This window comes from Triticum dicoccoides, chromosome 7A, assembly GCF_002162155.2.
Source record: "Triticum dicoccoides isolate Atlit2015 ecotype Zavitan chromosome 7A, WEW_v2.0, whole genome shotgun sequence".
NCBI lineage: Eukaryota > Viridiplantae > Streptophyta > Magnoliopsida > Poales > Poaceae > Triticum > Triticum dicoccoides.
Window position 1 is genome coordinate 733,318,539 of NC_041392.1, and position 21,412 is coordinate 733,339,950.

The window sequence follows — 21,412 nt, forward strand, 5'->3', positions numbered from 1 at the left end:
CCTCGTTCCCCACTCCCCCTTCCTCACCCGATCCCGTCTGGATCGAGATCGGGGCAGCGAGCCCCGACCACCTCGCCGTCGCCCCTCGCCACCTCATCGACGCCCGCCTCTCTGTCTCCTGCCGCACGGCGTGCCCTGACCCTACGCCTGCCCTTGACGCCGTCGCCTCGCCGCTCGCCATTGTTGGACCTTGCCCGAAGCTACTCGACTCCGCCTCCCCGACGCCGCGACGCTGACGCCCCGTCCTCGTCCTCCTCCCTGCTGGCCTCCTCAACCCTCGCCGACCCCTGCACCTCCCCGAGTCGCCCCGACCTCCCCTGTGAGCTCCTGCGGCTGCTCCCCCTCTCCCTTCCCTCGATTTCTGCCGCAGGCCGTCGTCCATGCCGCCCATTCTTCTGACCGAAGCCGTAGTCGCCGTGCGCCCTCATCACGGTCGTCGCGGCGGTCGACGCACCCCCACGCGCCTGTGGTCCCGCTGGTCGTGCACTGGCTATGCCCGGGTTGTGCCCCGTGCATGCGCCCGCCCCTGCCGGCGATGCTGCCCGCTGCCGCCCGCGCCTGCGGCCTTTGCCCTGCTGCTCCTCGCCACCTACTACCGCCCGCGGCCCTCCTCCACGCCGCGCCTCCCGCGCTTGCCCTGGCCGGCGCCTCGCCGGCCTTCGCCCGCGCTCCTGGGTTCGTCCCTTCGGGCGCCCACCCCGCTAAGGCCTCTGTGCCACTGTCGAATGGGCCCCACGCCCCAAAAAAAGAGAATAGAAAAATGTTTAAATAATAATTACTTACTTAATTAACTTAATTTAATTTAGGCTTAACTAGGTAACTAACCTAATGTGTCTATTACATACGGGCCCTGCTGCTAACTAAAAGATGTTAAAAACTGAAATAACACATGTGACATTGACATGTGGGACCTGCATGCACTATTCACTCTGTTGACCAGTCTTTGTTGACTGGGTCAACTGAGCCACCTGACCCACCTGTCAGCCCCTGGTGCACTGCACCGGGTGCACGCAGCTCTTTTATGTTTATTTTTTTCGAGTTAGTTATTTAATAATTTCAGAATATGGCTAAATCTTTGGAAATTAATATAAAATAAACCGTAGGACAGATGGAAAAACTTTGTACATGAAAGTTGCTCAGAACGACGAGACGAACCCGGATATGCAGCCCGTTCGTCCGCCATGCGTCCCGAGCATAGCAAACACGCAACTTTCCCCCTCCGGTTCTACTGTCCGAAAACGCGAAACACCGGGGATACCTTCCCGGATGTTTCCCCCCTTCGCCGGTATCACCTCCTACCGCGTTATGTCACCCCCAACACATCTTCTTGCCTTGTTATGCTTTGTGGTGCTATGTTTGCTTTATATTTACTGTTTCTTCCCCCTCTTCTCTCCGGTAGACCCCGAGACCGATGCTGCCCTTGTGACCGACTACGTCGACAACGACACTTCTTCCTTTTCTACAGAGCTTCCAAGCAAGCAACCCCCCCTTGAGCATTCCGATATCGCCCATTTCTTTCCCTCTCATGCTTGCATTAGAACTGCTACTGTTTTCTGTATGATCCTACTCTGATGCATAGCCTGTTGTTTTTACTTGCTTTCATACCTTACCTGCTTATCCTAAACTGCTTAGTATAGGATGGTTAGTGATCCATCAGTGACCCCCACCTTGTCCCATTTGCCCCGCTTTATGTTCGATGACTCGATCAACGTGATCGACGCCCAGGCCCCGACACCGCACATCACCCCCCCCCCCTTAGTTGTACGACTCTGCAGAGTTACCATCGAGTGTCGAGGGTGGAACCTCTTACATCACTCCTGATGAGATCTCCGTAGTGTAGCTTTACGGTCGAGGTCATCGAGGGTGATTTCCTCCTTAACCACTTCCGTTACGGCTCTGTCGTGCAACCCATCAAACGTGAACCTCGAGGGTGGATCCTATTACGTTTACCTTGATGACAACATCGAGTGGAATTCACCAGGGGTGATTCCTCGGGTTTTCCCCTTGGTGTTAGACACACAGTTACTATGGTTACTATGACTTTGCACTGAACCATGTGACTAAAGACGGGTTGACCCTGACTGGTACCCGCGCGAGCTTAATTGCGAGTGATGTGGAGTCGAGTTGACCTGGAAGGTGCTCGCGAGATACTTACGAGGCGTGACCGGGCATTCTTAGCCCTTGTCGTAAGTACTCGAGACGGGGCGACGGGGTCACATCGATCGTGAGTCTCTGCTCGTTACCGCGCGTTCCTAATCCGCTACGATTTGGATATTTGATCCGAGGGGCCTCTGGCCTGATAGCACTAACCATCACGTGGGCATAGTATGAGTGTTCTGCGTCGTATACATCAGCCGAAGCTTAATAGACGTCAGCGACTGAGCGGTGCGCGCCGGGTTGGACTGGAAAGCACCTACCTTGTTGAAGGAGGTAGCTAGGTCTGCTCACCGGCCGCGTTCGCAACGTGCGGGAGTTCTCGGGGAGATGGCCCATGACCCCTGGGGGCATAGGTTTAGTCCGGCGTGTTGGCCTCTCTTTTAAGCCTAGGTCGGGTTGCGGCGTATTGTTTGGCCGAGGCCGGGCATGACCCAGGAAAGTGTGTCCGGCCGGAGTTAATCGAGCGTGGTGGGTAAGTTGGTGCACCCCTGTAGGGAAGAAAACATCTATCGATAGTCTGTCCTACCATAACGGACACTTGGAGTTGTATCTCGATCGATACAACTAGAACTAGATACTTGAGGTGAGACATGGTGATGAGAATTGGATTGTGATGATAACTGGATAGTATGGCTCTGGGATTGCTTTCTTGCAGGGAGTCGAGAAAGGATCTCTGGCCGAGGTTGATAACATTACTGCTACTTTACTTTATGCTACTCTACTCCCTCCTGTTGCTGCAAGATGGTGGTTTCCAGAAGATGCTAATCTTCGATAGGCTAGGCTTTCCCCTTCCCTTCTGGCATTCTGCAGTTTAGTCCACAGATACAGCCCATCTCCTTTGATACAGATGCATACTTGGTTAAGATTTGATGTAAGTCTTGCGAGTACTTTGGATGAGTACTCACGGTTGCTTTGCTACCTCTTTTTCCCCTATACCCGGTTGTTGCGACCAGATGATGGATCCCAGGAGCCAGACGACGCCACTGAAGACTACTACTACCCGGAGGATGCCTACTACTACGTGAAGACCGCAAACGACTAGGAGTAGTTAGGAGGCTCTCAGGCAGGAGGTCTTGCCTTTTCGTTCGTTGTTGCTTTTGTGCTAGCCTTCTTAAGGCAAACTTGTCTAACTCATGTCTGTACTCAGATATTCTTGCTTCCGCTGACTCTTGTGTATTCAAGCTTATGTATTCGAGCCCTCGAGGCCCCTGGCTTGTATTATTTTAATTTGTGTCTAGAGCTGTGTTGTGATATCTTCCCGTGAGTCCTTGATCTTGATCGTACACATTTGCGTGTATGATTAGTGTACGATTGAATCGAGGGCGTCACAATGCTGAGGAGGCTATTGGTGTTGAATAGAATAGCAGTATGAAATAACCCTGCATATATGTGTTGGTTTTTAATTTGAGCCTTTCAACTAAACTGAAATTTTTATTTGTACAGTATTTACTGTCTTTTACCTCTTGTTTTGCAGGTTATCTGGAATGATGGTAGGTATTAATAAAGTAGTCCACGTTAGCTGGACTGGCTAAAAATGGAGAAGCATGATTGTATTAAGCATTTAAGTTCTTAGCAATTTACAACCTCAATATCTTGGGGTTGCCTTGCAGTATTTCAGAGAGCTGTATTATTTCCGGGCATTTTATATTGCCTCACGATGAGAGTTGAAAGTTCTGGTCTGGCCTGACGCGCTGTCAGAACCTCTCTCTCTCTCTCTCTCTCTCTCCCTCTGTGTGTGTGTGTCTGTGTGTGTGTGTGTGGTTGTAACATCTTCGAACATGTGTTTAACGGGAACAAAGTACTCCATGTGTTTGTCTTTAATTAATGGATAATAACCTACACATGCTTTGGTGAGATGATCGAATCTTAAGCATAAGTAATAAAGGCATTCAAGTGTTATTATCATTTGTAGAGAAGTGCACAATAAAGAGTTCAATGTTTCGTTTTTTTGTCAAAATATATTGCAAGTGAAGTGGAGTTTAATTATTATTTTTTGTTATTGGCTATCTTTTCAATCTATGTTAAAGTTGACATATAATAGTACAAATTTTACAAAGCCCATGGCAATGCACGGGCAGTCTACTAGTAGTAATCAATGACAACCGATGAGCAAACAACCGACCCAGAACGAAACATGTAGTGTGAACAAGATTGATGCCTCCCCCCAGGCCATCGAAGACGCCGCGCATGATCTCGATCGGATCATCAACCATGCCCTGACGATGAAAGAAGAGAAAACAGATCACCATCGACTTTTGTTCCATCTATATCCATCTCCAACCAATGCCCCTATACCCTATCTATCTATCTTTATCTGTCGCGATGATGCAAGCAAACTAAGCAGTAAGCGGAGTATGTGATGGGCACGACCACCATCCACGCAGTCCCTGCCTCTCTCCCCCACTGTGCCTGGGCCACACCCGTTGGTTGGCCATCGGAAAAAATGGTGGGCGCGAGCCGGACACAAGGCCCACCAACTAAGAATGGCTGACCCAAGTCGGCGCTTCCTTCAGCATCAGCTTTCTTCTTCCCCTCTTGGCCTTATTGCCCATCACTCTCCCCCTCCCCCTCCGGACACGCAAGCGCCCGGATCTCCAGCCCCGGCAATAGATCCCTACAAGGTAGTACATCCCCTTCTTCCCCTGCCTATCTAATCCCACCAGGTAGCCTGGATCGTCGATTTGGCTGTCTCTGTCACACGATTCGGCCATCGCGAAAAAGCTGGAACCGTCCATGCCCCATGCTGGGACCGGTGAAAGCATCACTTTACGAGCTGGAGGCCGGGATGGTTGTGTTGTGACTGGAAGTAAACATCGGCGCGCTGCAAACCGGAGCACAGAAACTAGCTGCAACCAAATGGCGGTGAGCTGCACGGGCAATGCGTGGGGTGCTTCAATCGAAGGTGAACGAGATCGAGGGTGTTTTTTTGCTGCAATCAGCCATGGCGGTGCTATGATTGGGGGTCGACGATTGCCGCTACCAACTACAGCATGACCCGGCCGGCCACGAGCGGAACCTCGCCAGAGCTCGACGGCCACAGCCACGATGGCGTGGGCAGACGCTACCTTGAGGTATGGAAGCGGCGAGCGTGGGAGCGGTGCTTTGCGCGTAGGAGTGTGGGGATTTTCCTTTTTGAGAACTAGTGAGGGGAGAATAACAACATGAAAGTCAAATCTAACGGTTGCATGTATATAGAGGGGATACGCAGTGGCCGGCCCAAATTTGGGCCGGTCGACCTGGTGCTCACCGCCAAACCGGCTTGGCTTCAATTTTACTTTTGGAGTTTGGTTTTATATATATAAAAAAACGCAGATTTTTGGAGTTTAGCTAAACCTAACCAAACACCCCTAAGCCTATATAGGCGGTCGATTCCAACAAGAATCTACGAGATCGTCCCCTAATGTCGACTTCGCCGCCGTCACCAATGGAGGGAGAATCTAGCATGTTTTTTATCCCGGACCAGTGGAACATTTTTTTTTCAAATACGCACGAGAGAGTGCGTATCATTCATTAGAGAAGGACCAGTGGAACATGAGCGACGAGGAGTGGGCCGGGATGTCTGAGTTCGCCCAGCGCGAGATCATGCAGATCGTCTCCAAGGAAGAAGAGACCCGCCGCCGCATCATCCGTGCCCGCGGCAGCGGCGATCCCAACAGCAAGGCAGAGGAGGAGAGCCGCCCCCGCGGCCGCGTCCTCACGATCGGTGGCAGGGACTCCAAGATCCCTGTCCGGCCGTCGCACAGTTACGACGGGACGGCAGTATGAGATGCAGAACCGAGCGGGCAGAAGGCCAAGAGGCAACGTCGGGCGTGGAGCCGAGCGGGATGGAGGTCATGGCGTCATGCAGTGCGGCGTCGGCGACGGCCTTCATTGTCAGCCATCGTAGAACTTCCTCGTGTCTGCCAGAATGGCACGTGGATGCTCGGCTCTCACCTCAACATGTTGATTGATGGTTGGGAAACTGAGATCCGTTTATTTATCAATATTATTTTTCAGACAACTCGATTTATCATATTGTACCACTGAACCTTTGAATAAAGAAAATCCTTTCCGTGAGTCCGATGCATGGCGCGCTAACTTAGGTGGGACCGTGGTCAGAAGTACCAACAGGGAGTTCGCACAAGGGGGTTACCCTACTTCCTGCATTTTTTTAGGGTACCCTACTTCATGCATTGTTTTGTATTAAGGTGGGAGCACCTCGTGCAAGGGTGTTACCTAGCCACAGGCAGCCTGGCCCTGACAGCCCAAAAATCCCGGGCCGGGCTGAGCCCAAACATGCCATCGGGCCGGGCTCAGGCCTGAAAATCAAGCCTGACGGGCAGATTAGGCCGGGCTTGGGCTTGCAGAAAATGAGATTTTAGCCGTGGTCGGGCCGGGCCGTGTCGGGCCTTTTTTGGCTCAGGCCCGATTTAGCAGGCTCGGTCGAGCCGAGCTCGAGCCTTGGTTTTCAGCACCGGGCTATTTTTGGCCCGGCCCAAGATATACCCAGGTATAGATATGACTACAGAGAGAATGGTCTACGGAATCGATGGGAATGGACCCCTAGCCTCACCTTAAATAGAGGGAACAAGAGTTAGTGTTTATAGGGTCCCTAACTGATTTGGCATGAGAGGGCTTCTTTGGCTTTCACGCCAAGATGATCTTCTTACTTCAAGTCGGGCACTGGACTGCCTCCTAGAGCTGGGTTGCTGTCAGGCTCCGAGGTTGGCCCAACACCAGGCTGCCTGGCCAATGGGCCACCCCCGGTATATCAAACCTTCACCTATTCCCAGCGTAATGCGAGTAATAGCATGCAAACGCGCACCCTTGCTGTTAGAAGAACCTTCTTCCCACAACTACTACAAAGAACCTTCGTTGCACCAATTTTGCCTTTTCTTCTAGTTTTTCCCTTTCTTTTCCTTTTTTCTTTCTTTATTTATAAATTGGAACTTCGTACTTATTTATAAATTGGAACATTTTCAAATTTGTGAATATTTTTCAAGATCTTCTTAAAAAAACTGGAGACATATTTCAAATAAATGAATGTCATTAACAATTAGAACCATTTATTGAAATCTCAGACATTTGTTAAATTTATGAAAAAAAATTGAAATACTAAAATTCAGGAGCATTTCACAAAATCCAAAACATTTTTAGAAATTAAACTGGAGATTATTTTCTAAAATCCAAGAACATTCCTCCCTTTCCATGAACATGTTTTGAAATCCATGATAATTTTTAAAGTTCATTAATTGTTTTTTCAAATTGGGGAATAAATCAAACTCACGAATATTTTTTGAAATTTGGAACACTATGTGAAATCCAAGAACATTTTTCGAATTCATGAACATTTTATTTGAAATTCAGAGCAATTTTAAAATCAAAAACATGTTTTCAAATTTGTGATTTTTTTAAAAAAATTCCTATACATTTTTTATGCTAAAGAAAGCAACCAAAAAATAAAAAGAAAATAATGGAAAAAGCAGGGGCACCTCGTCCCCGCACATGGGCCGACCAATATCACGCGAGGGGCACATGAGAATCGAAAAAAAAGAAAAACCTTTCTGTGAGTCCCATGCATGGCGCGCTAACCAGGGTGGCCAACTTGGTCAGAAGTACCAATAGAAAGTTCACACAAAGGGGGTTACCCTATGACAAGATGATGGATATGAATATACCTGGCCATGGGCAGCCTGGCCCGGACAACCCAAAAAACCCGGGTCGGGCTAAGCCCGAATATGCCATCGGGCTGGGCTCAAGCCTAAAAATCAAGCCCGATGGGCAGATCAAGCTGGGCCCGGGCTTGCGGAAAATAAGATTTTAGCCGTGGTCGGGCCGGGGCGTGTCAGGTTTTTCGGGCTCGGGCTCGAGCCTGGATTTTCAGCACCGAGCTATTTTTGGCCCAGCCCAAGATATGCCCAGGTATAGATATGACTACAGAGATAATGGTCTACGGAATCGATGGAAACAGACCCCTAGCCTCACCTTATATAGAGGGAACAAGAGTTAGTGTTTATAGCGTCTCTAACTGATTTGGCTTGCTAGGGTTTCTATGGCTTGCACGCCAAGATGATCTTCTTACTTCAATTCGGGCCCTGGATTGCCTCCTAGAGGCGGGCTCCCGCCAGGCTACGAGGTCGGCCCAACACCGGGCTCCTTGGCCAATGGGCCATCCTTGGTATATCACACCTTCACCTATTCCCAGCGTAACGCGAGTAATAGCATGCAAACGCGCACCCTTGCTGTAAAAAGAACCTTCTTTCCACAGCTGCTAGAAGAACCTAAATATGCTGGTATAAGTCTTTGTAGGGATTTCACTATGGACTACATACGAAGCAAAATGAGTGAATCTACATTCTAAAATACTCCCTCCGATCCTTTTTACTCCGCATATTAGATTTTTGTCAGGTCAAACTTTGTAAAGTTTGACCAAGTTTATATAAAAAAGTACAAACATTTACAATACCAAATATATATACTATGAAACTACATTTCGTAATGAATCTAACAATGTTGATTTGGCATTGTAAACGTCAATACTTTTTTCTATAAGTTTGGTCAAAGTTGGGATATTTGACTTCGGACAAATCTTATATGCGGACTCAAAAGAACCGAAGGGAGTACATCTATATACATCCGTATGTGGTTCATAGTGAAATCTCTACAAAGACTTATATTTATGAACGGAAGGAGTATCATGCATGACAATAACTAAAGTATTACATGATACTAATATTTGATACTATGCATTAGGGAGGTAGTATAATACACTAGTATCATATGCATGATACTAATATATGATACTCCCCATTACAACCAACCTAATCTCCATCTGATCCCCATCATCGGCCGTGCCGTGCCGTGCCGCGAGAGGAAAAATAAACAAATCATCACCGACTTTTGTTCCATCTGCTATCCATCCATCTCTAACCAACGCCCCCTATCCCCCTATCTCTATCTTTCCATCCCCATCCGGCGCGATGATGCAAGCAAACCGATCACTAGCGGCGTACGTGACGGCCACGACCACCATCCGCGCAGCCCACGCCCGTCTCCCCCACTGCGCGCGGGGCCCACCCGCCGGCCCGCCGGAACAAAGGTGGGCGGCCCACCAACTAGAAAAGGCCGACCCGACCCGCCGCTTCCTTCGCCCATCAGCTCTCTCTCTTCCTTCTTCCTCCCCCTCTCTCGACCTCATCGCCCACCACCCTCCCCCATCCGGACACGCGAGCGCCCGGGTCGCCGGCGCCGGCCATGGATCCCTACAAGGTAGCACCTCCCCTCCCCTTCTTCCCCCGCCGATCCGGCCTCGCCGGCCAGCCGGCCGGCCCGGATCGCCGGTTCGGATGTCCCTGTCGCCCCGCGATCCGCTGATCTGACGCGCTCGGTTCTCTTGGTTTCTTGTGTTGTTTGCAGCACCGGCCGACGAGCGGGGCCAACTCCGGCTACTGGACCACCAACTCCGGCGCGCCCGTCTGGAACAACAACAACGCCCTCACCGTCGGCCAGCGAGGTCGGTAACCCACCCCAACCACCTGCCTCTAAGCGTAGCTTAGCTTAGTTTGGATCACCTCTCTGGTGGCCAGATTCGGGGGCTATTCGGCTCGATTGCCTCTGGATCTGCGAAAGTTTCCCTCTGCTGTGGCGTTAGCACCCTGGCCTTGCTGTCAATTCACATGCCGTTTACATCTACTACTAGTATTCGATACATTCACCTACCGGCTTAGGTTTGGTTCCTGTAAGCGCTTGATTGATTTCTGTGGGCGCTCCTTGTAGCTTCATTCACAACACGCCATGCTCCGTGGTCCAGCCTGACAAAACTTTTGTTGCAAACATATAGGAAGCTTGATATTTTCGTCAGTCACTGTCATGCCATAGGGTTGCTCGATCAACGGGGAAGCTAACAAGCAATACCTTTTTCACACGGCATGGCATGTCACGGTCCAGTCATAGTGATTATCCGATCATGTGAGATGGTTGGAGGCTCCTAGATAGTGATCTGTCTGGGCCGTCTGGTGGTCCGTTACTCTTCAGTGCATTTGCTCATAGCACTAACCTGATGTAGGTAGGGACCAAGTTCTGCACCCACAAGAAAAGATAATCTTACAACAATTCATCTATGTTTGGCATAGCGCAAGCTTCAAAACTGGTTCGAAATCAAAGTTTGATTGTTCAGCATAACTCCCCAACTTTGAAAGCGATTGGAATTCCAAACTCCAAACATGGCTGTCTGTCGTAACAAAATGCCAATTTTCCTGAAAGTGATTGCAAAAGCTACCTGAAGTTGCCCGGTGTGATTTTTCCTCTTTTGTATCTGTAGCTATGCCCAGAAGCTTCTGCTTTTCTTATCTTCTCCCGTGGATAATTTGTTACTCGGCATAATGATGAATTCTTCCTTTCACAGGACCTATCCTTCTTGAGGATTACCATCTGATTGAAAAGCTTGCACAGTTTGACCGGGAGCGTATCCCTGAACGTGTTGTTCATGCACGGGGAGCCAGTGCTAAGGGGTTCTTTGAGGTGACTCATGATGTTTCTCAGCTCACTTGCGCTGATTTCCTCCGGGCTCCTGGGGTTCAGACCCCGGTTATTGTCCGGTTCTCTACCGTTGTGCATGAGCGTGGAAGCCCTGAGACCTTGAGGGATCCACGTGGTTTTGCAGTGAAGTTCTACACCAGAGAGGTACTAATGATCATTCTTAGTGTCATATTTCATGTTACCCTTTTGAGATGAGATTATTATTACAGCTACTTTATGCTGTGTACAATCACATTTGAGCAGTTTATCTTCTGTTAGCATGTCATTCGCCATAATGCCTTTTTGTCCAAGCCTGTTAAATAGTAAAAGACTCTTTAGCCTGTTTTAGCTGGTACAGTAAAATTCTGGCTGCTTTGAATGCCTTTTTAGTTCTATCAACAATTGCCAGCGTGTGGCTATTGGAAGATGGAAGTTGAAACCATAGCACATGTTCCATTATGTAGTAGTATAAATTTACCATTGTTTATAACGATTGAGTCCTCTGTCCCACCTTATTTTCCCTTATGTAGTAAACTGTTTATCATCTGCACTTGGATAATTATTGCTGCAGACCTTTTCAGTCAACCTGTAAGTTTAACTGACATCTCGTGGCATGCATTTTTCAGGGTAACTTTGACCTTGTTGGGAACAATATGCCTGTGTTTTTCATCCGAGATGGGATGAAGTTCCCTGACATGGTCCATGCTTTCAAGCCAAGTCCAAAGACCAACATGCAGGAGAACTGGAGAATAGTTGACTTCTTCTCGCACCACCCGGAGAGTCTGCACATGTTCACCTTCCTCTTTGATGATGTTGGCATTCCACTCAACTACAGGCACATGGACGGTTTTGGTGTCAACACCTACACCTTAATCAGCAGGGATGGAAAGGCGCACCTTGTTAAGTTCCATTGGAAGCCTACGTGTGGTGTGAAGTGCCTCTTAGATGATGAAGCCGTTACTGTAGGAGGCACCTGCCACACCCATGCCACAAAGGACCTGACTGATGCTATTGCAGCTGGGAATTACCCAGAATGGAAGCTTTTCATTCAGACCATTGATGCTGATCATGAGGATAAATTTGACTTTGACCCTCTTGATGTCACCAAGACCTGGCCAGAGGATATCATCCCACTGCAACCAGTTGGACGGATGGTGCTCAACAAGAACATTGATAATTTCTTTGCAGAAAATGAACAACTTGCTTTCTGCCCAGCAGTCACTGTCCCTGGAATCCACTACTCTGATGATAAGCTGCTCCAGACAAGGATTTTCTCCTATGCTGATACACAAAGGCACCGTCTCGGTCCAAACTACTTGATGCTTCCTGTGAATGCCCCGAAATGTGCTCACCACAACAACCATCATGATGGCTTAATGAATTTCATGCACAGGGATGAGGAGGTACATATTTCTTTAAAACTTTTTCATCCCCTTCTGCTTGCATGATGCAGTATTTCCTCCGATTGACAGAAATAATATGTATGTAGTTATGTTTCAAGTTCACTGCATTTACATATATTTGGCTTGATTTCCAGGTGAACTACTTCCCTTCAAGGTTTGATCCTACTCGTCATGCTGAACAGTACCCTATCCCTCCTCGCGTTCTATCTGGCTGCCGGGAGAAGGTATGCAACTTGGAATGACAGAATTCTTGTCTCACCACTGCCATTCGTCGGCCATTGAGCCATAAGAACTGTTTCCAGTTATTATTTATGACTAAAATACTCTGTGAATTAAAAACCACCATGTGTTTGACAAATGGTTTGCTACATTTGTACTTTTGGAACTGCAGTGCATCATCGAGAAGGAGAACAATTTCAAGCAGGCTGGCGAGAGATACCGTTCCTTCGACCCTGCCAGGTTCCATCCCAAACTCAGTTTGATTTGTTTCAAGTCTTTAGGCACATAGAAGAAATCAAGCATCGTTGCTAACCGAACTGTTTCTTATATGAAAACACAGGCAAGACCGTTTCCTACAGCGCTGGGTTGATGCGCTCACTGATGCTCGTGTTACCCATGAAATCCAGGGCATCTGGGTCTCATACTGGTCACAGGTACATTCTTCTGTCTTTTATTCACTCCCAGTTGCCAGTGGGTGACCATGCACACTGCTCTACTGTTATTTGTGTCTATATCATCTAAACACACTGAAACCAACCATGCTTTTTACCAATGCTGTTGCAGTGTGACGCGTCCCTCGGGCAGAAGCTGGCATCGCGGCTCAAGATTAAGCCGAGCATGTAGATGGAAAAGGAGGAGGGAACCAGTCGCTCACCCGCCTCGGTTGGTGTCGATCGAGCCAAGGAGGGTGCAGCATGAACTGAATCTGTCTCTGTGTGGGTGTAGCCATGAATAAAAATGTGTAATGAATATTGTATGTAATACCCATGATGGTGGGTGTTGTGATACAGTTCGTCTGTCGTATTGTGTCTGTGCAAAAGAGAAAATAAAAGACAATGTGTTGGTTAATCTTTGCTGTGTTCCATCTTCAGTCTGATAGTAGAAGTTTTTGATGATCCACTTTTGTGTGGCTTTCCTGCCACTGCTGTATCATAATTTCAGATGTGGTAATTGCCATAAACAAAAGGGCACCTAATTTCAGATCAAGAGATTTTTATGCTACTAAAAATTTCAAATAGGAACGCAAAAAAAAAAAAGATTTTGGAGTCTGTCAGACAACCTCGATGTGGTAATTGCCATAAACAAAAGGGCACCTAATTTCAGATCAAGAGATTTTTATGCTACTAAAAATTTCAAATAGGAACGCAAAAAAAAAAAAGATTTTGGAGTCTGTCAGACAACCTCTGGGCCACCCTGCACAGGCTGAGCCAGGCAGGAACGATCCTCTACAGCCGTCGGATCCATCAGATGAATCCTGGCCGTTAATCACGCTCTGGCCCAGAGGTCAGAGGTCATCAACCAGACTTGAGTGCTTGCCTCCTTATTGGTAAAGGATGCAACGGTACGAGCCTATAGAACAGATCCTGTTCAAGTAAGCTCGTGCTGCAAGCTGCAGCGCCTCGCCTTATAAACCGGTACCTCTCCGCGTGAACTAGCGAGGTGGGACTAATATAAGGGAGCGCGCAGCAGCGCAGCGCCTCCTCCTCGGTCGCAGGCTCGCGGCTTAGAAGGGCTCATGGGCTGTTGGCCCATGTGGTTGGGCTGGAGAAGACATGCAGCGCGGCCCATCTGAGTGAGATACGATACGTAGACAGAGATAGGCCCATCTGAGAAATACTTGTCCTGCTGTAGTATGGCTTTTCTTTCTTCCCTCCCCAAAAAAAAAAGAGTATGGCTTTTCTTTCCTGTGAACTTGGATTATTATTTTCTTTCCTGTACGGCAGTTGCATCAGCTTTTCATTTCCTTCCCGAGATTTTGATATTTTTTTTCTTTTTTTGTCAAAGTATATGAGAAATGTTTTTTTGGGCGGGGATACCTGAGAACATTAAGTTGTTTTTCCAGTGTACGCGTATTCTCTTGTTAGCTCATCGCATTACTATTAAATATTAATAAAAACACCCATGCGGCATGCACTTGTTCTCTTTGCTGGCTCGGTTCTTTAAAGTTACCTCTGTTGCTGCAGTTTCAGGCTCAGGGCTGATTCAAAGAGGGATGAATGAGCTGAGGACTGGCTCGGTCCGTGTACTTTTGTTGCATTTCCAGCGCTCATTTTCGAAGTATTGTCCAACATCGGCTCAGCCTCAGCTTCTTGCTGCATGTTCAGGGAATAATCATTGAACTTCTCTGAAGTTGCTGACCCTTGCATAAAAAACCAACAGACAATCTACAAAAACAGCCACCTGCTCTTCCCTTCTCCATTCTCAACTTGCCTTTTCTCCCCGCGGGCAGAAGGCATAGACAAGCTTATCCTTGGGTTTCAACACCATGGATGCATGTGGGAGGATGGGGCCAGGTGCAGCTCCAATTAATCAGGGTCAGCAAGTCAGAATTCGGTCTGATGTCACAAACAGGAAAAGGTTGGTGCTGCTATTAAACAGGTGCATCGCTATTTCTGTACAGGCCTGAAAGTTGGGGGTGCAGATATTAGACATGTAAGTTAAGTAGATAATAACAGTTAAGGACATCTCCAGCCGTTGGCCCCCCCAAGACGCATAAAAATCGCCCCCTGGGGCGAGCCGGCGATACACTCGACGCTGGGAGTGATTTTGCGCCCAGTCGTCGCCCTCAGGCGCCGAAATTGGCCCACTTTGCAGCCCAATATCGGCGAATAAAGGGCCCATATGGGCGAGAATAGGCCCATATTCGACGTGGTTTCGCCGTGTCTTGGCGTTCAATTATCAACACAATTATTTCTTATCACATATTTCATCACAGAAAAATCAAATACTTCAACAAAATAGTACAACAACAAATAGTTCAATACAAATTATATAGTTCAACAAATAAAAACTCGTATTTCATCACACGGCGTCCCCCTTGAGCCTCCATAGGTGCTCAATCAGATCTTTCTGCAGTTGATGATGCACCTGTGGGTCTCGGATCTCCTGACGCATACTGAGATAGGCAGTCCAAGTTGCCGGTAGCTGGTGATCAACTTCGGCTAGAGGACCCTGCCTGTAGTATGGTTCAGTGTCAAACACTGGGTCTTCTTGCTCGCTCTCGATGATCATGTTGTGCAAGATGACACAGCAAGTCATAATCTCCCACATTTGATCTTTGGACCAGGTCTGAGCGGGGTACCGAACAACAACAAATCGAGATTGAGCACACCAAATGCCCGCTCGACATCCTTTCTGCAAGCCTCCTGAAGCTTCGCAAACCAGGCGTTCTTGCCTCCCGCCACAGGGTTTGAGATCGTCTTCACAAATGTCGATCATCTCGGATAGATGCCGTCAGCTAGATAGTACCCCTTGTTGTATTGGTGCCCATTGATCTCGAAGTTCACCGGAGGAGAATGGCCCTCAACGAGCTTGGCAAAAACAGGAGAGCACTACAGCACGTTGATGTCATTGTGAGTTCCTGGCATACCGAAGAAGAAGTGCCAAATCCAGAGGTCCTGTGTGGCTACCGCCTCAAGCACCACACTGCAACCGCCTTTGGCGCCTTTGTACATCCCCTGCCAACCAAATGGGTAGTTCTTCCATTTTCAATGCATGCAGTTGGTGCTTCCAAGCATCCCAGGAAATCCTCTTGCTGCATTCTGGGCTAGGATCCGAGCAGTGTCTTCCGCATTGGGTGTTCTCAAGTATTGTGGCCCAAACACTGCCACCAGTGCCCGACAGAACTTGTAGAAATACTCTATGCTGGTGGACTCGGCCATGCGCCCATAGTCGTCGAGTGAATCACTGGGAGCTCCATATGCAAGCATCCTCATCGATGTCGTGCACTTCTGGATGGAGATGAATCCAAGAGCGCCAGTGCAATCCATCTTGCACTTGAAGTAGTTGTCGAACTCCCAGATGGAATTCACAATCCTGAGAAAGAGCTTTCGGCTCATCCGATAACGGCGCCGAAATGTTCTCTCGCCATGAAGTGGAGCATCGGCGAAGTAGTCGGAGTAGAGCATGCAGTAGCCTTGGAGACGATGCCGGTTCTTTGCTTTCACCCGCCCCGGCGCCGAGCCACCTCGCCGCGGCTTTTCATTGCTCGCCAGCAGCTGGGCGAGGGCGGCGAGCACCATGAGATGCTCTTCTTCCTGGACGTCGGCCGCGGCTTCCTCCTCCAGCAGCGCGGCGAGCTCTTCCTCCTCATCCGAGTCCATCGCCGAGACAGGCAAAATGCCGAACATCTTGCGCTCGGTGGGCGTGTACCCGCCGTTAAACCGCGCCTCCGCGGCCGGAAACGCCCAACTGCTGTGGGAGGGGCTGCCGCGGCGAAGCGCTGCTATTTTCCGGCGGGGAATGGCTATCTACCGGAGTAGGGCGGCGGCCGTCGCCGGGATATAGCTAGTGGGGCGCGGGGGGTGCGAGGCGAGTCGGGGGAAGAAAACCTTGACTTTTCCCCTATCGGTGTGGCCCAGGCGTGCTTTTCCCTAGCGCCAGAGCCCCAAACTGCTCCCCAGCGCGCCGGGTTCGGCCTGTGACCGCCGGGCAGAAAAAATGTCCAAACCGACGATTTTCGGCGTCCTGGGGGCGCGACTGGACCGTTTTTTCGGCGCCGGCGCCGAAAAAGTGGCCTGGGGGGCCTGTTGGGGGCGCGGCTGAAGATGCCCTAATATTCAGTAATGGAGTGTATGTACTTATGTATACCTGGATCATATGAACACACACATTGTAGACAACCAATGTTTTTACCAATGCTATTTGCAGTGTGACGCGTCCCTCGGGCAGAAGCTGGCGTCGCGGCTCAAGATGAAGCCGAACATGTAGATGGGCAATAAGGAGAGAACCAGTCGCTCACCCGCCTCGGTTGGTGTCAGATCGAGCGGGCCAAGGAGGGGGCAGCATGAACTGAATTTGTCTTTGTGTGGGTGTAGCCATGAATAAAATTGTGTAACATTGATATGAATAATAAAAGACAAAATGTGATGGTTAATCTTGCTGTGTTCCGTTGTTCAAATCATAATTTCAGATGTGCCGTAGACTGTTTAATCTTTCATAATCAAAAGTGCAGCTAATTTGCAGTTGTTTTTACTAGCCTGAAAACTTAAAAGTGCACGCGCACTATTTAATCAACTCAAGCGGCCGGTTATTGACCGCACGATCGCGTCCTGATCTGAAGCGTGCGTCAGGTGCGACCTGGTCAGGACCGTGCAGGCGTACACACAACCCACCTTGCGACACGTCAATGGCCCCACAAGCCGTGGAAGGGAGTGGACGGTTCGAGCGGCGCACAGACGACTGTCTCTCCCCGATCCCTTTCTCTCCTTCATCTCTCCTGTTCGTTGTCAAAACAGAAATCCCCCACATCTGCACCCAAATCCCATCGATCAGCGGCAAAGAAGGAAGGGCACGGCTGGCGGGGAATCGCCGCCATGACTGCGTGCAAAGGGGAGATTGGTGCAGTAGCGGCCAGGCGAAGAGATCTCTTTGTGGATCTGGCAACTGTGCGGGCAGTGACAAAAAAGACTAGATCGGCAAGGCGGGATGGACACGGTGAGGCGCCACCATCCGGCGATGGGCGGCGGCTGCGGGGGCCCGACGTCGTTGCGGTGCTCCAGCTCGCCGGCGCAGGAGTTCGCGGGGCTGGCGTCCGTGTTCCGGCGGCGGCTGGTGGTGGGGACGACTATGGTGGCGGCCGACTTTGGGGCGTCATCAGGCTGTCCCCAGAGCTCGGGCGCTCGCTGAGGCTCGACGTGCCTGGACTCCTCCATCTGCGGCTTCACACGATGCCTGGACTCCTTCATTGATTCGGTAATTTGATGACCAACAACAGCAGCCCCCTTTGGTAGCTTAGCTTCCTTCTCCTACTTTTTTTTATCAATTCTTGGTTGAACAAACAGACTACTACTGCTCAACGTTTACGCATTAACAGCTGATTTCTGTCATTCCATTCTCCTCAAGGGATTGAGTTGCTCTTTCAGATCCGTCACGCCATTTTGCTAAATTTTTCAGAGTTCAAAGCTTTTGGATTCTAGCCAAACACTATACTACTGAGGTAATATCATGCAAAAAAGAAGCACTTCAGCCACAACTCATTTAGGGACCAGCCGAAAATGTTGCACACACACATATTCGCGCGTGGCCGCAGAGTTGCACGCTCTAGTTGGTATAGTCGCACACGCTTGGTCGCGTAGTTGCACACTCTTTGGCACATGCCCGGCCGCGTAGTCGCACATGCATGCCCGCAGAGTTGCACACTCTTGCCGGTATAGAAGCACATGCCCGGCCGTGGAGTTGCACGCTCTTGTTCGAGTAGTCACGCATGCACTCCTGCGGAGTTGCACACTCTTGTCGACTCTTGTCGGCATAGGAGCACACGCCCGGCCGCAGAGTTGCACACTCTCGTCCGCGTACGTAGTCGCACACACACGATCACGGAGGTGCACACTCACTTCCAAGCAGTCGCACACGCACGGCCACAGAGGTGCACACGTGTGTCGGCACAGTCATGTGTGCGTGTGGTTCTTTGGTTGCACACTCAAGTGTGCCCTGTTTTCAAGTGTATACGTGAGGAGTTTGTAGATCTAAACAGTTCATATCCTAGTTGGCTTTGCCACGGTTATGCAGTTTCACAGGGAATGGCTATCGGCTAGTTTAGTTTTGGCTCCAGTGCCTACGTCATCTTCAGGCAGTGTGTATGTTGATTTTTTTTTTGGTTGCACACTAATATCTGCCCAGTTGGCCATACAGTGCATCAAGTTGCACACAATTTTGTTTTGTTTGGTAGGTGTGCTTTGAAAAATCAGCATGAGTTGCTTACCTCATGGCACTTTTTTGATATCAATTGTTCTTGCTCCATTTTTCTTTATACATTTGGTTGCTACGACTAATTTGTTTGTTCGCTTTTTTTAGCAGACCAAAAATGGTTGTAGAAGGAGATGTGGCTCCTAGTGAAGGATAGGCATGCTCGCTTTTTCGTCGTTTTTCATTTATCCTTGTAGCAGTTTTGTTTTCAATTATAATAACTATTATTTTGGGGTTTTCCTACCATGTTCTATGTTTTGTTTGTTTTATGCAGGGGTCTGCAAACCGTTCTTCTCGGCAGAATTCGAAACGGCATGCTGATCGGCAGTCTCGTCGTGTTGATATCGATAGGGAGGTAGAGGATGATGAGGTAAGTATCGAGCAAGCACTGTGGGTGCATTCCCCTTTCCTGCATACACACAAGTAACTTCTTTCATGCATCCTTTAGGTTGGTGACCAATTCTGCATTGTGAAACGATGGAAATGGAAGGCGGCCGCGCTGGTGGGAGTTGTGTATGAAGATGGCACATCGTTTGCAACAGTTGTTGAGGTAACATGAAATGGTATTAGGCATTTTTCTTTTCTTTTTTCTACACAAAGAAGCCTGGGATGTGATTCTTTTACACAGTTGCATAAGAACCAGCTAGATACTGGCATCCCGAACTTTTATAGTTGCACAAAAATTAATTAAGAGTTGTTATCCTCAACTTTTCAAATAGTTGCACAACGGTATCATACGAGTTGGCATCCTCAACTTTCGTAGTTGCACCAGAACCATTTTGGAGCTGGCAGTCTCAGCTTTTTAAATAGTCCCACAATAGTATCACTGAGTTGGCATCCTCAACTATTTTAGTTGCACAAGAACCAATCAGGAGTTGGCATCCCCAACTTTTCTTAATAGTTGCACAACAATGCCACATGAGTTGGCATCTTCAACTTTTTTTTGAGGGAGGCATCTTCAACTTCTTTACTTGCACAAGAACCATTAAGTAGTTGGCATCCTCATGTATTCACATGCATGCACTTGAATGTAGTTGCACTACTTATTTGCAAGATTGTAATCTTTTAGAATTCACTATTTTTTTCCATTTCTTGTGTCCAGACATGCTAAATTCATCAAGTTCATCAGTTCAAAATTCATTACATAGTTGAACAAACATGCAATATGAATTGCATGCAGGAGTACTTGCAGTTGCACAAAATAGATGATCTAGTTGCACAACAACTAGTATAAGTTTTTCCATTTGGAATTTTGCATACAAAATTTTAGCCAAACCAAAATGAATCTAAAATTATATGAGTTGGCATCTTCAACTTTTTATGAGTTGCAGATGCCAACTACTGAAATTCAGACCCCACAAGTAGATGGATATGGCAGTGTTGTCAGTTGCACACTTGTGATGGTTAAGTTGCACAGATACAACCCAGAGCTGGTTCATTTTTCTAAGGCTTCATTTTTGCATGATGTGTAGGTTTTACAGGTTATGGGGGTAGAGGAGCTGCTATAGATTTGTGCACACAATTCTCAGCTACAAAGTCACATATACTACTGTGTGGAAAGATCAAAGGAAAAAAACACTTCCAAACCAGATTCTTGTCCAGTAGGTAGTTATCTTTTCATAGTAGCTACAACACTTTTTTTTGCTACATGTACATCTGTTCTTCTGCATTATGTGTGAATAAGATTCTCTATGTGCACTCTCCTATATTTTTGCACATTTTCTGCGTTTTGTTACACACATGTTGTAAAAGTTGGCTTGTCCCATGATGTAGTTGCACGAAAATCAGTTAAAAGAGCACAAGTACCAGATCTCCCCGTTTTAATCTCTGTTTATGCTATCTTCAACAACTATGGAGAAGCTACTTTTGCAAAGAGAAATTTGGTGAGGGAGAAAGGGAAAGGCAAGGAGGAAGGACCTGAACAGGAGGAGAAAGGATCACCTCTTTTTCCACCCTTGCTGGTGCCTACTGCCTGGTACGTTCTGATCTATCATCCCTCTCTCTTCTTTTTTTTGCACCAAATTGTTCCAGTTCCACTCTTATTGAACTTTGATTCATCTGCCATGGCAGCTCTAGCAATGGAGATCCAGACATGAAAACCCCTTTGTTTCATGGGTAAGAAGGTGGGGCAGGCAGAGGCGTGGGGAAAAAGAAGTTGGTGGTCAGAGGGGCGTGAGAGCTTCAGGAGGGGAGGGAAGGGCATGTGATGGCCTGGGGACCACGTCCCCTGTTGCTACCGGGGAAGGGCTTTCCTTTTCTGAGCAGCCGGCCGCTCCCTAGTCGCTCCCTTTTACTAGATCTGGAGATTTTCTGCAGCTAAAAAAGTCATCAAGGAAGCAAAACAAAGATTTTTTAGAAAAAAAGATTGTGTGTGTGTGCTTTTTTCTTTAGAAACAAAAAAAAATATTGTGTAGTACGTCAGACAACCTCTAGGCTACCTTGCACAGGCA

General features: G+C 48.3%; 1 protein-coding gene, 1 long non-coding RNA gene and 1 other non-coding gene across 9 annotated transcripts; 2 read left to right on the plus strand and 1 right to left on the minus strand.

Moving 5' to 3' along the window:
* The first annotated feature begins 9,256 nt into the window (after positions 1–9,256).
* Positions 9,257–16,999, plus strand: LOC119327709 (catalase isozyme 1-like). Of its 2 annotated transcripts, none has more exons than XM_037600814.1 (8): positions 9,257–9,405; positions 9,553–9,649; positions 10,541–10,818; positions 11,280–12,056; positions 12,191–12,280; positions 12,448–12,515; positions 12,616–12,709; positions 16,926–16,999. In XM_037600814.1, exons 1-8 carry the CDS (start codon positions 9,391–9,393, stop codon positions 16,983–16,985), a joined length of 1,479 nt encoding a protein of 492 aa, XP_037456711.1. In that variant the 5' UTR covers positions 9,257–9,390; the 3' UTR covers positions 16,986–16,999. The 2 variants fall into 2 exon arrangements, with proteins under 2 accessions (XP_037456711.1, XP_037456710.1); XM_037600813.1 differs by lacking the exon at positions 16,926–16,999 and adding an exon at positions 12,840–13,138 and having other exon boundaries at positions 9,258–9,405.
* LOC119334965 lies at positions 13,443–13,657 on the minus strand. The gene has a single exon (XR_005161663.1). It is a non-coding gene; the product is annotated as a small nucleolar RNA U3 (small nucleolar RNA).
* A 428-nt stretch (positions 17,000–17,427) lies between the features above and the next one.
* LOC119327710 lies at positions 17,428–21,412 on the plus strand. Of its 6 annotated transcripts, none has more exons than XR_005158648.1 (5): positions 17,428–19,332; positions 19,411–19,512; positions 20,435–20,567; positions 20,736–20,937; positions 21,033–21,412. It is a non-coding gene; the product is annotated as an uncharacterized LOC119327710 (long non-coding RNA). The 6 variants fall into 6 exon arrangements; XR_005158652.1 differs by having other exon boundaries at positions 20,823–20,937; XR_005158649.1 differs by having other exon boundaries at positions 20,435–20,563.

Coding starts and splice junctions, on each gene's coding strand:
- LOC119327709 (XM_037600814.1), top strand. Junction 9,650..10,540: donor CCTCACCGTCGGCCAGCGAG/GTCGGTAACCCA, acceptor TTCCTTTCACAG/GACCTATCCTTCTTGAGGAT. Junction 12,710..16,925: donor GGGTCTCATACTGGTCACAG/GTACATTCTTCT, acceptor TGCTATTTGCAG/TGTGACGCGTCCCTCGGGCA.